The sequence below is a fragment of the Pipistrellus hanaki genome (assembly GCF_964339955.1).
Source record: "Pipistrellus hanaki genome assembly, chromosome: 8".
Classification (NCBI taxonomy): Eukaryota; Metazoa; Chordata; class Mammalia; order Chiroptera; family Vespertilionidae; genus Pipistrellus; species Pipistrellus hanaki.
The window spans coordinates 67,915,264-67,932,980 of record NC_140510.1 but is presented as its reverse complement, the minus strand read 5'-3'; the positions used below and the strand labels follow the sequence as shown (position 1 = coordinate 67,932,980).

Below are 17,717 nucleotides of genomic sequence, written 5' to 3'. Positions count from 1 at the left end.
TCTCTAGAGCAGTTTCACAGAAAAGTATACAATAGCCCCAATGTATTAGGAAACCTTCATGTGCCCCAAGATTTTCCAACAACTGATGTTTATAAATCCCCCTCCCCCCTTTTGTTTCAATTACACAGGAAGCACTGGCTTTAAACGAAGCAATTTTGTTATAAAATAAAAATCACCATATAGCATAGCAATCACCATTAAATGTTTGGCAGAAATTTTTACTTTTTAAAAAGATCTTTGTCTAGCATGACACCATCTGATGTTGTTTGAAGAGTTAATCTTAACATATCCATACACTCTTTCAACCTGGGATCAGATGTTCGCAATCCTGTAGATTTGAGTGCCTGTTTTTAAAAAAATAAGAGTTTGTAAATATATAGTGCAAATAATGTATATGCTTTTTTCAACTACAAGTTTTTATTCCTGTATATAAAACACTTCTACCCAGGACCTAAATATATAGTATACGGAATTTTAGTGTCACTATTACACACTTTGTGGATAAGTTTCTCATTCTTTTTCTTTCACTGATTAACCTTGAAATGAGCATAATGAAAATTTGAAAACAAGAGAAATAGTGTCAGTCAGAATCTACATGTCAAATAACCTTTAAGACTACATTTCAATATTTCTGTATTGATTCAGTACTGCTGATTTTTAACAAGTTTTAGAGAAGTATAAAAACTTACTGTAATAAATTTATGAACAGGTATTTTCTCTTGTCCTTCTGCAATTGTATAGAACAGCAAGTCTTCCAAGCTAGGTAACAGACCCTGTTTTATTTTACTAAAGGGGAAAAAGAGAAGAGAAAATTAATCCTCATGTGAACATTCTAAAGGATTTCAGCTATATCCATTATTAAATATTCATTGAACCAGGCTGAACTGATCTCATCAAGACAACTTTAAGTGCCGATTTATCAAAATTAAACCAGTATTACTGAAACCACACTGAAAAACAATAATAATTCATTCTTAAATACAGATATTTTTTAATCCCAGGTTTTAAAATCTTGATGACCATTCCTAGTTGTGCTAATGCCTAGCCATCTGTTATGGTGTACCTTCCTGCACAAAACCACCATCCAATATTAATTACAGAGCTCAGCGAATGTTCGGGCAAGTTGTCAAAATGCTGCTCTTTAAAAAAAAAATTTGACTATATTTACATATCTATTACAAAAGCATAATATGCTAATTAGACGGGTCGTCCTTCTGGACAACCTTCCAGAGGAAGCTGGGGCTGCGAGTGAAGCCCAGGTCCTGGGTGCCAGAGGGAAGCTGGTGCTGGCAGCCAGAGGAAAGCAGGCCTACTCTTGCATGAATTTTGTGCATTAGGCATCTAGTTATTCAAATATTTAACCTGATTGTAAAATCTAAGGGAAAGAGAAATTATGTATTGGATAGGAAAGATGAGCACAAAAGTTTTTGAATCCTGGCTATAATACTTAAACTGAGTTACCTCTCTGTGATTCTGTTTCCTCATCCGAGAAAAGGAGATCTCAGAGTTATTGTTGACTCATACATTCAATATCTTTAGAACACTGTCTGTCAGAGATAAGTACTCAACTGATGGTAGTAGTTACAGTTACTAGTTCTAAAGTGTTCTAGGCTTACATATCAGATCAAAAGCCACAAATCATAAAGACTGTAAGAATAAAAATTTTACCATAAATATACATTAAAATCTTAATTAACTAATTAGTTAATATAATAAGATGCTATGATTAATCAAACTTTTAAACAAGAAAAGAGTTTTTCCTAATCATTGAAAAGCTTTCAAGTAGGCCTTGGTCAGGTAGCTCAGTTGATTAGAACCTTGTCCTGATACACCAGGGTTGAGGGTTTGATCCCAGTCAGGAACTACTATACAAGAAGCAACCAATTAGTGCATCAATAAGTGGAACAAGTTGTTTTCTCTCTCTGTGTTCCTCCCTCTCTCTCAAATCAATAATAAAGTTAAAAAAGAAAAAGAAAAGCGAATTTCAAGTAAATAAACTACAACGAATCTATAAATGTCTTTTTTGGGGAGCCCCAAAACGGAAAATAACATGTTTCATTATTCTGTCCCAACAATTCTATCATAAGCATTATAGTGATGTTATAAGGATTACAGATCTAAGGCAGATTAAGCCATTCCCCACCCATCACTATTTAACAAAATGGGGGTCAAATATATACATTTGTGTAGATACTTATATGTGTGTATATATGAAATATTCTGGAAAAGACTTTAACCTGTATTTCAAGAAAGAGAAAATTAGAAAGGAAGGAGGGAGCCGGGACCGGTTTGGCTCAGTGGATAGAGCGTTGGCCTGCGAACTGAAAGGTCTCGGGTTCGATTCCGGTCAAGGGCATGTACCTTGGTTGCGGGCACATCCCCAGTAGGGGGTGTGTAAGAGGCAGCTGATCGATGATTCTCTCTCATCGATGTTTCTAACTCTCTATCCCTCTCTCTTCCTCTCTGTGAAAAATCAATAAAATATATTTTTTAAAAAAAAGGAGGGAATACTTCTTTCCTTAAATTCAGACCTTAACATTAAGTCAGTTCAGGACTAACCATTGGTATAATTATAGGTATAGGAAAATCCTATAATTACATTTGTAAAATAAACTATCACACAGCATAAGGATGTTTAAAAATTGTGTTTTTATACTGTTAAAAGAAGCTTTTCGTCCTGATTGCTATGGCTCAGTTGGCTAAGCATTATTCCAGAGCACATGCCCAGGTTATGGGCTCCATTCTCCAGTAGGGGGCATATTGAAGGCAGGTGATTGATGGTTCTCTCTCATGGAAGTTTCTCACCCTCTAAAACCAATAAAAACATATTTTAAAAAAGAAAAAAAAAAAAGAAAAGCTTTTCCAGGTGTCCAAATATGTTCTCAATACTTTAATACGACTGACCACATGTATTTAGTTATTACTTAACATAATTACTTCCCTATTATTAGTGACCCATATATTTCTATCTTAAAAAAACAATAGAATATGGAGTTGGTCCACAAAGCATATACATTTATACATGCAATTATAAAGTTTTTCCTAAAATGTTAAAGTTGATTTTAATTTATAGGTGTGTTCAAAGATGTTACAACTTTTAGTTTTTCAAGTCAACCTTAAAATATACGAATTTCATGCCAACGTTTAAAAACAAACAAGCTAACACATACCCTAATTTAATGACATATCCTGGATATATAATTATTCCCTGAAACAATTTTGGCTCTTAAAAACTTTTAAAAATGTATTTGCGATATTTTAAAAATAAGAGCTAACATTTACCAATCACTTTGTGTTATAAATTCTCAGAGCATGCATTCTGTCTAATGTAATGAATGCCTCCAACAATTTTATGACAAAAGGTACTATTATTACCCAAAATACATTATGGTTCCGGGTACATAGAAGCTCAATAAATTTATTATTTGTTAGAAGGTGAATGGCTCTATCCTCATTTCAGATGAGGAAATAGAGGCTCAGACATATGATACTTCCCAAGACTGCATAGTGGCAGAGATGGGTTTCTCTTATTCCAAACCGTTAACCACTAGATATACTGACTACCAAACTTAGTAGTTATTATTACTTATATAAAGTACAATGTTTCTTGGTCTTAACCTGATGTAAAACCATTGAAGTGTTCAACAATACTAATGACTTAATTTTTAAAGGAAAATTGAGCTAGCTGTCAAAAAAGTCAGTGAAAAATAATGCACAGATTATTTACAGAAAATGGTTTGTCAAATAAATGACAGTGGTAATTAAAAAAAAACTGCAGAATAAGCTTTCTATGTATCACATCAGTAAATGGTTTTTTGCTTTCACTAAAAGCTACATAAATAACATAAAATAGAAATACACTTCTTTCCTAACCGGTTTGGCTCAGTGGATAGAGCATTGGCCTGTGGACTGAAGGGTCCCAAGTTCGATTCTGGTCAAGGTCATGCAGTACATCCCCAGTGGGGAGTGTGCAGGAGGCAGCTGATCGACATTTCTCTGTCATTGATGTTTCTAACTCTCTGTCCCTCTCTGTAAAAAAGAAATCAATAAAATATACTTCTTACCTTATGGTACCATAGTGCAAAAAAATTAATGTGATCATGTTATTCCCTACCAAAAGAAGTAAATTTTTACTTGCTTTTAAGGAAGAGACTAATTTTTATCCACAGGGGAGATCTAAATCATCTTTTAAAAATACCTCACAAAATAAATGGTCAAAATTAATTAAAAAATAAAAATTAGTTTATGACACTCAGAAACTACAATAGGATGTACAAATTAATAAATCCAAAGAAAAATCCTGTTTCATACCTTTTCATTCCTTTCCTTTTTTTCTCCCTCATTACCTATGTAGGCCTTTAAAAGCTCAGAGCCTGATCAGAGACTGTTAGCTTCAACAATCTGGTGAACAAATCAAAGTACAGATTCTCACCAAACTTTCAACCAGGTAGAAATTACTACAAATACCTTTCTTATCACTTTTTTCTCCCTAAATTGAACATGGCTTTGTAGCAACACTTCACAATAACATAATTTGCTATTAAAATTCAAAAACTAAAAACGTAGTATTCAGTAACATATATTAAGTAGAAAATCCTTTGAGAAGTCTTTAAATTTTAATGACAAAAAAGATTATAGCAGGCTTTCAAACTAACATCATTATTAATAAACCCGAGTGATCCCTCCAAATACCCTAGGGAAAAACATAAAATGGTTATGACACTCAGAAACTAAAATAAGATATACATAGATTAATAAACCCAAAGAAAGGCCCATTTCATACCTTTTTATTCTTTTTCTTTTACTCCCCCTCACTCCCTTTAAGATCCATTCAACATCCATCACTTTGTTCCTTCTTTTTTCCATTCCTTTCCCTACTTTCCCCTCACAAAATACCTGCCTAAAATAACAAATGATTTTTGTTAAAAAGTGAAAAAATTCCCATGTATTTAACTGCCATCCATGAAATGTAGAGTGTTATTAATTGCTGCTTACAAGCTAAGGGAAGTAGAACACGTACGTACATAAGGAGGAACTATAATAAAGGAACTATCGAATCACTGAAAAGTACTTCACTGGCGCCTAGTAAGGCCAAGCTCTATCCACTGAGCCAAACTGGTTTCGGCTAACAGATTTTTTTAAAAGGACTTTTCTGTTCTTTTATCTTAAAACCCTTCAACAGTAAAGCAAGCTGGGTAAAACTGTCCCCAATTAACAGATAGGACAGTCTCAAAGTCAAGCAGCATGTCCAACATCACACACAAGTGGTTTGGCCAGAATTAGTCCTGCAAAGCTGGTCCTTGGTTCAAAGTTCTAGATTCTACCCTCTGTGTGTGGACAAAAGGAGCCACACACTAAGCCTGACAAACTCAGGGGCGCATGGTGGGCCTCACCAGTCCAGAAGGAACCACGTGGGGAGGCCTAAAGAAAAGCAGGCCATGGTGGGCAGCTGCCCTAAGCCTACAGCTTCCTTGACAAAAATCCAGTTTTACCCTTGAAAATGTTACCCGATTAAATTTTTCTGTCTTGTTTAAACTGCGTCCTGTACAAAGTGAGGATGAGATTAAATTAAATTAGGGCTGCTGTTCTGATTGGACTTTATTGAAATGTATTCAAGAGCAAGCCAAAGAAGAGCAAAAGCCAGCTTTCAGTGAGGAAATAACCAGGCTGTTCTATCAGCAGATGGCCATTTGTCCACATACACAGCTTTAAGTCTAACAGTGGAAGGGGCAGAGGGAGGCATGTGGATGTACCATAATTTAACTCCACTAATGTGGAACACAGGTTTTCCCCGTGTTTCTCCAATATGCATAATACTGTGCCAAAATATTAGTAAATAATTCTTCCTATACCTCAGCTTACTTTGCTACCATAAAGTCCTAAAAAGGTATGAATATATTTAAAGTTCTTCATACAGTTTAAAAACTATTGTTCAGAAAGTCTGTACTCTTTCAATAACTCTGACCAGGAGGAATCTATTTATGTCATTCAAAATAACCTCAGCAACATGACATCTTTATTTTTTTAATACATTTTATTGATTTTTTTACAGAGAGGAAGGGAGAGGGATAGAGAGTCAGAAATATCGATGAGAGAGAAACATCGATCAGCTGCCTCCTGCACACCCCCACTGGTACATGCCCTTGGTACATACAACCAAGGTACATGCCCTTGACCGCAATCGAACCTGGGACCTTTCAGTCCACAAGCCAACGCTCTATCCATTGAGCCAAACCGGTTTCAGCAACATGACAACTTTAAAATTTTCTTTGGCCTGCACCAGAAATTAGTATGCAAAAAATATTCCTAAATCCTGAAGGCTACTAACTTTTTATTCATTATGCAATATCAATAGTTCTGTTTTAAAATTAGCATTTTCACTATAAACATTTTAGTAAGCAATAATGTTACATACCAACCAGAGATCCTTCCCAAAGGAAGCCAAGCTTACATTAACATTTTTCTGCTACCACTGTAGGTGGTCAGAAAAATCACAAGTGCAGCAATGACTCATATGCACTGTTTCATAACCAAAGCAATTTTACACCTTTGTCGAATTCAGGATAACATCGTACTGACAGTCTCTCTACCTTAAGTGCTTTATCTCACTTAGAGATATCAATTATTAGTAACTATTTTTGTTAATATGTAATTTCATTAGGCTTTCTTAGGAATTCCTCTTTTAAAAAAATAGATTCTTATTGATTTTAGAGAGAGATAAAAACATAAATGATGAGAATCATTGATCAGCTGCCTCCTGCACACCCCACACTGAGGATCCAGTACACAACCCAGGTATGCGCCCCAACCAGGAATCAAGCTGTGACCTCCTGTTTCATAGGCTCAACCCCTGAGCCATGGTGACTGGATAAGCATTCCTCTTAATAGCAAATGACTTAAAGGGTGAAAAGGCACAGACAAGGGATCATGGGGGGGGGGGGGGGAAGAGGACATCTACAATATTTTCAACAATAAAGACAAATTTTTAGAAAATGATGGGCAACTCCTTGGTTTAAATAGAATTTAAAGATTGAGCTCCTTAAAGAATGCAAATTCTACAACTAGACTTTGTTTCTATAGACATAATTTTACTTTACCTCAATACTGTAAGAAGGAAGTAGTGGTGAGGCTTTTTACTGGTTTCAAATAACTTTGTAAATCTCAAAGTAACCCACAAATATATGCAACAAATTTGTCTTCAAGGTGACCTTTATTTCTTCCAAACTAAAATAATGCCCTACTCCCCAATTACTTTCCCTACATACTGCCTCACACACACACAAAGATTAAATTCTATTTGGTAGTCCTATCCTGAATTACTTGATTCTGAAGTACACAGAATCTTTGTAAAACAGTAAAGCCTGGAAACTAGAAGTTAAAATTCAAGGAGACTAAATTTCAGGGTCTAATTCACGCTCTCTATCAGTGAACTTCACCTAAACATTAATTAGTAACATGTAGTTTGTTAATTACAGATCGTATACTGATATATCCATGGCTAACTGGATGTGTGGTTTAATGTAAACATTAGGCAGCAAAAAATGTTATATGTGATGATGCCATTAAAACAAAACTTAAGCTCACTGATAACCAGTAACAATTTTTAGTAGAATAAATCACAAATAAAATGACTGAGGTTCAGTGAAAAAAATATTTAATCTCAAGTACTTTCAATTTGATTTTAGCTTGTGAACTGAAAATATGTTCCCTTTTACAAAAAAAGCAAATAATTAAACGATCATAATAGAATTTGTCATCTATGTCAACAGATGGTTTTTTAAAATTCCAAAATATATTATCTATATCTGCTAAATATCATCTCAACTTTATTATCAGTATTGTTCTATAGACCTAATTCAATATTTATTCAATGCATAAGTATTTAACCTTACTTCGAAATTCAATCCTCAATAGAATATAATGATCCTAGGGCCTTTGCTTTCCATTTATTAAAAATATGAACTTCCAGCCTGGCCAGTGTTGCTCGATGGTTGGGCAGCTACCTATAAACCAGATCTCTGTCTGATTCTGGTCAGAGCACAGGTCCAGGATGCTGGCTTGTTCCCCAGTAGGGGGCGTGCAGGAGACAACCAATCAATGATTCTCCCTCATCATTGATGTTTCTCTCTGAAATCAAACGTGTTTTTTTTTAAATATGAATTTCCAAAACAAAATCACAGTATCTGAAGACAGAGGAAATCACTTTTGCTGTCACTTTCACTTTTTAATATAGTATTTTTAATTATTCCAATTTTTAAAATATTTTTGAAGTGCCGTGACTTTGTACAGATGAGCAAACATGCAATTATTGCACATAGGTACGTAATTTTTAACAAGATACTACCAAACTGCCCTCCGAAATAGCTGAACTAATTAATTTATACTTCTACCAGCAACATAAGAGTTCCTATTTCCCATAATCTTTGCATCACTTGATTTAACTTAACAAGTCTGCCAATCTGATAGAGTAAAAATGATCTCACTGGTATTTTAATGGAATACTTTCAAAGTTGTACCCTGTCTGAATTACCTATTTTCTAAAGAGCATACTTGTGATATTTTCCCAGCCTGGTCCTTCTGTTATATCTCTTTTCCTTTCTAATTAAAAAATAAATTGCTCAACAAAAAGTAACTTAAAATGCCCTGTTCTCACTTGCAAATCCTTCCCAGGGACCTAGAATATACACACTTCTAGGCTTCATAGAAAGGAAGCATGGCACGCTTAACAAAGAAACACTGTGATAAAAATGACCACGTTGGACAAGCATTGGTATAAAGGTTAATGAAGCATCTTTAATACGATAGCATGCTCTGTGACTTTTAACACTCATTCCAGTCCATATTGGTTTTCTGAAAGGACAGTGACTTTTTTAAATTAAAAGTCTATAATTATTCTAGAAACAGCATGCAAAATAGGTTGAAATGAGACAAAAGAATGGATGCGAGGGTACAGATTTTCAATTTGAAGTCGTCTGCTCTGTGGAGGTAAATGTGAGAGAACAGCTTGGAGGAGAGATGGTATTACCTACACGAAGATGATGTGTCAAAGCTGAGAAAGGGTATGTTCTTGAGAAGGTAGACAAACAGCAAAGCAGCCAAGGCCCCAGGCTCAGGGCTTACCCAGTGAGCAAACCCAGAGAGGCAGGAAACAAGCAACAACTTAAAAAACGAGAGCCAAGTAAAGTAGTTTTCAAAATAAGAGAATGACAGTAACAAAATTAAATAAGAGCACTACTTGGAAAACTGAGAAAAGATCATTCCATTTTCCATGAGATATTTAAAAGTAGTCCAAAAATTCAAAGGCCAATGTCCTTGTCAGGTTGTACAATGAACAAGCAATTTCATTCTGTTGAATAAACAGTTATGTTGTATACAACACATGCCAAACACTGTTCTAAGGAAGCCCTTTACAAAACGTTAACTCGCTTTTCACTTGGCTATTTCTTTTAATAACCCTCCATAAAACCTGGCAGTCCTGAGTGAGGACTGGCATTCCAGGTGGTTTGCAGCTGGAGGGATGACCTATGCTTTGGAAGCTGAGCACCAGAAAGGATAACAAAATCAACGGGAAGCCTCCCAGAATAAGGCAAAGGGAAAGGAGGAAAGCTACAATTGGAAACCAGAACATTCAGAAAATAGGATCTTTAACCAGATAAAAAAAAATCTTTTCCACGATCTCAAGCCAGTGCTCTTCACTTTATATGTAAACTGGAGACAGCTGACATTCACTCTTGAAATCCTTGATTGGAAAACTCTCAAGATCTAGGCATACCTCACTTTATTGCATTTAGCTTTATTGCACTAGGTATTGAGGTGGTGCTGTTTTTGTTTTGTTTTTACAAACTGAAGGCAAGAAAAGATTTCTTCACCAACGAAAAGATTAGAACTTGCTTGTTAGTGCAACATTTGCTTTATTACAGTGGTCTGCAAGGTATGCCTTTAACTATAGTACCTGAGCCCGTCTGGCCTATTTCTCCAAACTTTTAAATGAGGTAAACAAGACTCTCTTACTGATCACTCAAACTCCAGGGCATCTGAGCAAATAATCTTGATGGAACCTTAGCCCAGGCGGATTTTCTCTGAGGTCTAGGGAGACTAGGAGGACATTTGTGAAGGGGTTGTCAGTAGGTATTAGTCAAAATAGGGTTTCAGTCATTGCCAGGGTTTCAAAGTTAATGAAGACACAAGCTCCTTGAAAAAGTATATTAAAGCCACTGAAGAGACATAAGACTGGAAGGGATTTTCAATAGAAAGCAGGTCCCATCCTATAGCCTTGAAAGACAACTTTTAAATGCCAGTAATTGCATTTTGCAATTCTGTGACTTTGAGTATAGCTATTTAAAGTAGTTACACGTCTGGTAAACCAGATGATAAAGGTATCAGATGAGATTAAGCATACCCATTCTAGTCCCTTAAAAAAACCACACAAACTAAGAGGTGGAAATTTAACAAAAGTCTAGCTTTTTAGATCTTGAAGGGATGTGAGTCATCTAACTGAAGGTATTAAATGATGTGCCCAAGGTCCTAAGGCTACTCTGTAGCACGTCATCATCATGAAATACCAGACTTTGCCCATCATCAAGTGATTTAAAAAAAAAAAAAAAATAACATTTTTCTTCCAGTTTGGGAAAACAACTTTAGCTTGGAATGTTTTAAGAAGGTGCCTGCTTCCATTACAGGAAACATTAAGCTGACTGACCTGAGATGGAAAGGATTAAGAATCACACTTTCAGTTTGACTTAAGGTAGTATGGGGCTGGAGATAATGTCAGTAGAGTATTAGAAAAATAGCAGGGCATGAAGAAAACAGGTATATGTGTCACCACACGGGGAAAACACGGGTTGTGTCCACTTCTGTTACACAGGGCAAAATACCCGGGGAACTGCTTCCCAAACAGGGGAAGGAAAACCAGGTTTATTTGAAGACTAAATGGCTGGGCGGTATAGATGAGCTCACATCCTATCACTGTTTTAATTTTTCAGTTAGCGTTTTACCGGCCACATGTCGTCTTCCTTACTCTAACCTTAATTTTAAAACAAAAAACAAAACAAAAAAAAAAACCTCGCCCATCTCATGCAGCACATCCGGCAGGCCAACGCCGGTGGTCCCCAGGGCGAACAGGTGGTCCGGACCGCGAGCCCCGGCTCCTAGGCCACATGACCCTCTTGCCCCTAATCTCCTTTCGGAAACCTTATTTCCGGCGCCCCAGATGGCTCCACGCAGACCTGAATGTTTCCACTCTGGAAACAGCGAGAATGCTCGGCCACCTTAGGTTTCCAGAGAGATGGAGGTAGCGATGGGAGGAGGGCAGGCGGAGGACACTGGAGCCTGGAAAAGCGACGAGTCCGGGAGGAGCTGGGCTTCGTCCCACGCCCGGCTCCTGAATGTCAGCCGGCGGGGATGTCCGGGGGCATCAATCGCGAAGCCTGGGCGGGAGCCCGGGTGCTGCAGCCCCACCGGGGGGCGCGGGGCGCGGACACGCAGCGCCAGGCCATGCCCCCGGTCCCTCGGCGGCTCCCCGCGGGCGGGCGGCCGGCCGGCCGGCGCCCGGCCGGGAAGGGAAGTGGGGGCCCGCGAAGGGGCGCGGGCGGCGGCGGCTGGGGCGCGGCCGGGCCTAATCACATGGCGCAGACGGCGCAGGCCGCCCGGCATCTCTTTCTTTCTCTTCCGCCGGCCTCCGCGCCCATCCCGCCTCGCAGCCGGCCGCGCCCGGCCGCGGGCCCCGCCTCGCGGAGACACTCACCTCTCGCCGGAGGCCGCCAGCTCCTTGGCCTCGCCGTGGCCGAACGCGTCCGTGTCCGCGGGGCCGTCCTTGGGGCCGGGCGCCGGCGGGGCGGCGGGCGGCGACGCCCCGGGCTGCGGGTCCTGCGGCTGCGGGTCTTGCGGCTGCTGCGCGCCCGCCTTGCCCAGCTCCCGCAGGATCTCGGAGGGCGAGTTGGACAGGCCCCGGGCGCCGGGCCCCGCCAGCCGGCCGCCCCCGCCCCACCGCGGGCAGAGCCGCGCGGCGGCAGCGGGGCCCGCGGCCACGGGCCCCCCACCCCAGGCTCGCCGGTGGAACGTGGCGAGGGGCTGCGCCCGCCTCAGGGCCGCGCTGGCGGGCGGCCTCAGGAGGTCCCGCAGCAGCGCCGACCCTCGGAGCCGCATCATGCCGCCCGCTCAGCCCGCGCCGGCTCGACGGGTAAAGATGCTCGGGGCGTGGGCGGCCGCTCTTCTCCCGGGACCGTCCTCCCGCGGGGCGGCGAGAGGACAAGTGAGGACAGGGCCCGCGACGTGGGCGTGGGTGGGGTTGGCGCTCCGCAGCCGCCGCCTCCGAGACCGACTCGGCCGCCTCCGGCTCCGCTGCTGCTGCTCCCACCGGCGAGGGCTGCGCACTGAGGCTGAAGTACAGGCGGGGGCCGGGGACATAGCGCGCTCCCTCCCCGGGGGCGGGACCGCGCCGAGGGCACGCCCACTTTGTCAGCTCCTATTGGTTAAAAATTCCAGACCTTTCTTCTGATTGGGAGCTGGAGCCGTCAAACTCCCCTTAGCGTTCGGTGCGCACACTGGCGGCGGCGGAGCGGCCGGAGGCGGGGAGAGGAGCGGAATGGAGGCGTGAGGCTGGGAGCCCGGCCGGCCTCGGAGCCGTCCCCGCCCTCTCGCTGTGCGCACCCCGAGGCTGCTCTGCTGTGGAGCCGAGGGCCCGGGAGTCCTCATGGAGGAGACTCCCGGGCTCGGAGACCGGGTGGGCGCGAGGGGCCGGTAGCCGGCGGGCCGGGCCGGCGGCGGGACCTGGCGACGGGTAAGGGCGTGCGGCGACTCTCCGAGAGGGCCGCGGCCCCGCGAAGGCAGCCCCCCGACGAGCCAGGTCCCTCTCCCAAATGTGGCATTTGCTGGAAGTTTCCATGGCTGGCGACTCCCCAGCTGGGAAGTGTTTTGGAAAAAATGAGCCAAATCCTCTGTTCTGCGGCGAGGCCAGGCGGACGGCGAGGGGGGCCGCCCCCGAAGGTGGCTGCCGTCCTGGTCCAAGTGACTTTTATTTATTTTTTTAAAGAATGTACACCGGTATCTCCAAAAAGTATTTCTGAACAGCAGCGACCTCCTTGACACTCGCTGGCTTGAGAGAATGACGCTTTTCTGTTTTAAAAGCCGCTTCGTCCCTTTCGAATAGAAGCCTCCGGGTTCTGGTTCCCTCCGTGGGCTCAGCCGGGACCCACCGGGTCCGCCCGTCCTGTCGGACCTGCAGCAGAACAGCCCGGGATCCGGAGCTCTGAGGGCCTCCCGGAGCCTATACATTCCCTCCGCTCAACCATCTAAAACATATATTTTTAGACTTTTTTTTTTTAAGATGAATTTTTAAAAATACATTTTTATTGATTTCAGAGAGGAAGGGAGAAGGACAGAGAGAAACCTCAACGATGAGAGAGGATTCCTGGATCAGCTGCCTCCTGCATGATCCCTCCTGGGGACCGAGCCCACAACTCTGGCCTGTGCCCTTGACCCTTCAGTCCGGAAGCCCGTGCGCTATCCACTGAGCAACACCAGCGAGGGCCAGAGATGGTTTCTTTTTTCTCTTTTAATATATTTGATTTTTTTACAGAGAGGGATAGTGAGTTAGAAACATCGATGAGAGAGAAACATCTTATCAGCTGCCTCCTGCACACCTGCTACTGGGTGTGTGCCCACAACCAAGGTACATGCCTTTGACCAGAATCAAACCTGGGACCATTGAGTCCTCAGGCTGAGGCTCTATCCACTGAGCCACACCAGCCAGAGCCAGAGATGATTTCTTGAAACAAGCAGGTTTAAATGCATAGATCCCCAAAGGTTAATGAGATGATTTTTATGAAACCGGAAGGGTGTGTGTCAGGCGAATCATGAACTAATCACCAGGTTTACCATAGAAAGCTAATGAATCTTATAATATTGCACCAGACTAATAATTAGGAAATCTGGCTGTCCCTACAGGATGTGTGACCCATGGCATGTCCCAGTCTTGCCATATCTAAGTTCTTTCTGTCTGCTCTTTTTTTGTTGCTGTTGTTAATCCTCATATGTTTTAATTGATTTCAGAGAGGAAGAGAGATGTAGAAGCATCAATAGTGAGAGAGAATCATTGATCTGCCTCCTGCATGTCCCACCCTGAGGATGGAGCCTGTAACCTGGGTATGTTCCCTGATGGGAACCGGCCTGAATCCTCCTGGTTCATAGGTCAACGCTTAACCTCAGAGCCACCCCGGCTGGGCCAGGATATTTTTTTCCGTTGAAAAAAAAAATTTTTTTTGAGGGAGAGAGAGTGGAAGGGAAGGAGAGAGAGTCAGTGGGAGAGAAACATCAATGCGGTTAAGTCCTGTAAGTACCCCCACCCGGGCAGGATCAAGTTACCTCGCCTCCTTCAGTCTTGGGGCCTGATCTCTAACCACACCTGCTAGGGCTCCACCTGCTCCTTAACCAGAAGAACGTGGAAAAAGCTATTGTGTAAAGCACTTAATCACCTTAAAAAAAAAAAAAAAAGTGGAGATAATTGAAATTTATTTAAAGGCCTTTTATTGCTACTTCATGTTACCTGTCACTAAAATTTGACAAGAATGGAAATAATAATATACTCATGAAAAGGAACATCAAAATTTGTAAGAAAGATAAATACTACCTCTGCCTAACCTTTCATCAATGACATAAACCTGAATATTCTCCCATCTTTTAGGTATAACTATTTTTTAATCCATTTTGTGGGTACATTCAACCACATTCAGGTTACTGACATATCCAGTTGTTATTTTCCTCCCTGTTCTTTTTTCTCAGTTTCTCTAATTTTTCTATGAAAATTCTTTCCAATGATTAAAGACTTAAATAACTTTATAGAGACTTATACATAAAAAGCAAACCTTATAATAGCTTATTTTCTAGAGTTTCTCCTTTCAAAAATAAACTGGTGAGAACAAACAGACGTTACTCCCAACATTTAGAAAAACTTGAGTCTGATGAAATGTAACCCCTCCTTTGAGAAGACCAATGAAAAAGTTATGGACAGCAAATTGAAATTACCATAAGTAGAATAAAAATGTGACTCAGTGCTTTCATTTGATTCTTCATCTACAATTTTTTTTTAATCTTTACTAATTGTTTTTTTTAATAAGTACAACTTTGGAACTATGAATTGCAGTTAATTGCTATTTCCATGAGGTTAATTATTCACCTACTCAATCGTATCATCACATAAAACAAAAGATAGCCCTATAAAAACATTTGTTACACGTGCAATGGTCCACCAAGATATCTACAAATAGAAAGTGGCTCTCCAGATTAGCATGTGGCTGGGTCCTTAGAGCTACTCTCAGACTTCCTCTTTGCTACTAGATTAAGGGCAGCTAACCTGCAACGGGGTTGTGGGCTCACAGCCATTGGGAAGGCAATTGGCCATCCCAGGAGAGGCTGGAATGCACCCACTTTGTTTCTCTTCTAACTAGAAGCACCGTTCCTGAGCTTCTATGTTCTTTTGAAGATTGAAAAATGGCTAATATCTCAAGATCATAATGTAACCTATATGTAAGTTCCAGATCTTGCCCTTCACGAAAACTAAAAGGCGATTTGTTGACCTAGAGCTAAATAGACAATAATTCTCTTTTGATTAACATCAGAATTGTCTGAAGTTTTTTGTTTGTTTGAAATTCTTCTATTTAAAAAAGAGAGTAAGAAGCCTCTAAACAAGCTTCTGCTACTACTTCCCTTTCTTCTGTTGGTTTCCTGCTTGAACTGGCCAACTTCCTAGCCTCACTGATAAATAAACCCTGCCAAACACGACTTATTTTTCCAAAGCTGAATTTAGATTTGCATTAAAATAAGTGTTATAAATCCCTCTTCTGTAAAATGGGGACAATATTGGTATCTCATCTCATGGGTTCTTGTGAAGATGAAATGAATCAACATCTGTAAAGCACTTAGAACAATGGCAGTAGCCCTCTGTTAGCTATAAAATGATTATTAACAGCAATAATAATAGCAATGATAATAATTACTCTCACTATTTTCTAAGTGAATACATTTTGTTGTGCAGTGTGATTTGTTGTCAGGTCTATTACTGAAAAGCCAAACTGGAAATTGTTTTAAAACCTCTAATCATGAAATCTCTCTTAAAAAGAAACTAGCTTCCCAAGATTATTTACTTCATATTTAGAATTTCCAAAATATCTTGAAATAGAGACTGCTGCAAAAGCAGTTAGATTAAGCAAAGCTGGCCCAGGTACCAGCTATTGACAAATAACTTTTTAAAAGTACTAAAGGAAGAAGAATTGCTAGCAAAAATCAACAACAAAAAACTGACCTTAATAAATATGTCATATACCATTAAGTCTTTAAAAAATATTTATTTGCTATCTATATAAATTAAATCTCTGTTCCTTGTGACATTACACAAAAATGGTGAGAGAGATTTTTATCAAATTTGGAGAAACTATTTGAATGTTCTCATTTAAAATACTAACTATGCCCAGCTGACATGGTTCAGTGGTTGAGCGTCGATCTGTGAACCAGGAGGTCACAGTTTGATTCCTGGTCAGGACACATGCCCAGATTGTGCTTGATCCCCAGTGTCGGGTGTGCAGGAGGCAGCCAATCTATGATTCTTTTTTTTTTTTTTTAATATATTGATTTTTTACAGAGAGGAAGGGAGATAGAGAATTAGAAACATTGATGAGAGTGAAACATCTATCAACTGCCTCCTGCACACCCTGCATTGGGGATGTGCCTATAAACAAGATACATGCCCTTGACTGGAATCAAACCTGGGATCTCTCAGTCCGCAGGCCAAGTGCTCTATCCACTGTGCCAAACCGGTTTTGGCTAATGATTCTTTCATCATTGATTTTTCTATCTCTCTCACCTCCCTTACTCTCTGAAATCAATAAAAAAAAATTTTAAAAATAAAATACATGAAATTCTTTTTGAGGGATCCCCTCTTAGCTAGAATAGGAGTGAGGTAGAAATCAGTTAATCAGTTATTTTTCCTTCAGAGTGATACAGTAAATATTTCAATTAGCTCAGTTTATGTTAATATTGTTTATACTTAGATCAAAATTATGTGTATTGAGCCTCCAGATATTTATTGATTCTTTTCAAAGTGATTTTAATTCTAGATTTGGTGTTTTTTGTTTTTGTTTTTAAATATATTTCTTTATTGATTTCAGAGAGAAAGGGAGGAGAGAGAAATATCAATGATGACAGAGAGTCATGAATTGGCTGCCTCCTGCACGCCCTACACTGGGGATCGAGCCCACAACCAGAGCATGTGCCCTTAGCTGTAATTGAACCTGGGACCATTCAGTCCTCAGCCGAGGCTCTATTTACTGAGCCAAACCGGCTAGGGCTTGTTTTTGGGGTGTGTGTGTGTGTGTGTGTGTGTGTGTGTGTGTGTTTGATTCATATAAAGCATTAAATTGAACTGACCCGTATTCCAGAGATAAGACAGACTTACTTGTATATTAGCAAAACTTAAAAATATTTTATTTTGTAAACTAGAGGCCCAGTACATGATTGCCAGCAGGTCCCTTGGCCTGGCTGGCAATCAGGGCCGATCGGAGCCTTCTCAAACAGTCCAGATCAGGACCAATGGGGGCCAGCAGGCTGGGGAGGGACTATGAGAGGGCTGCAGGCATGTCCAGCTCTCTCACCCAGTCCTGACTGACCAGACCCCAGCAGCAAGCTAACCTACTGGTCAGAGAACCTGGCCCCTGGTGGTTAATGCA

The 17,717-nt window shown here is 40.8% G+C and overlaps 1 protein-coding gene across 3 annotated transcripts in view; it reads right to left on the bottom strand.

The window, feature by feature from the left end:
• Positions 1 to 12,391, bottom strand: part of GLS (glutaminase) — a 60,697-nt gene extending 48,306 nt beyond the window's left edge. For all 3 annotated transcript variants that reach the window (XM_084892127.1, XM_084892129.1, XM_084892128.1), the window contains exons 1-3: positions 11,744 to 12,391; positions 690 to 786; positions 223 to 344 (exon numbers count right to left, since the gene is read on the bottom strand). In XM_084892127.1, coding sequence (XP_084748253.1) covers positions 223 to 344; positions 690 to 786; positions 11,744 to 12,147 — 623 coding nt within the window. In that variant the 5' untranslated portion in view covers positions 12,148 to 12,391. The remainder of the gene's footprint in view (positions 1 to 222; positions 345 to 689; positions 787 to 11,743) is intronic.
• Positions 12,392 to 17,717: the final 5,326 nt, after the last annotated feature.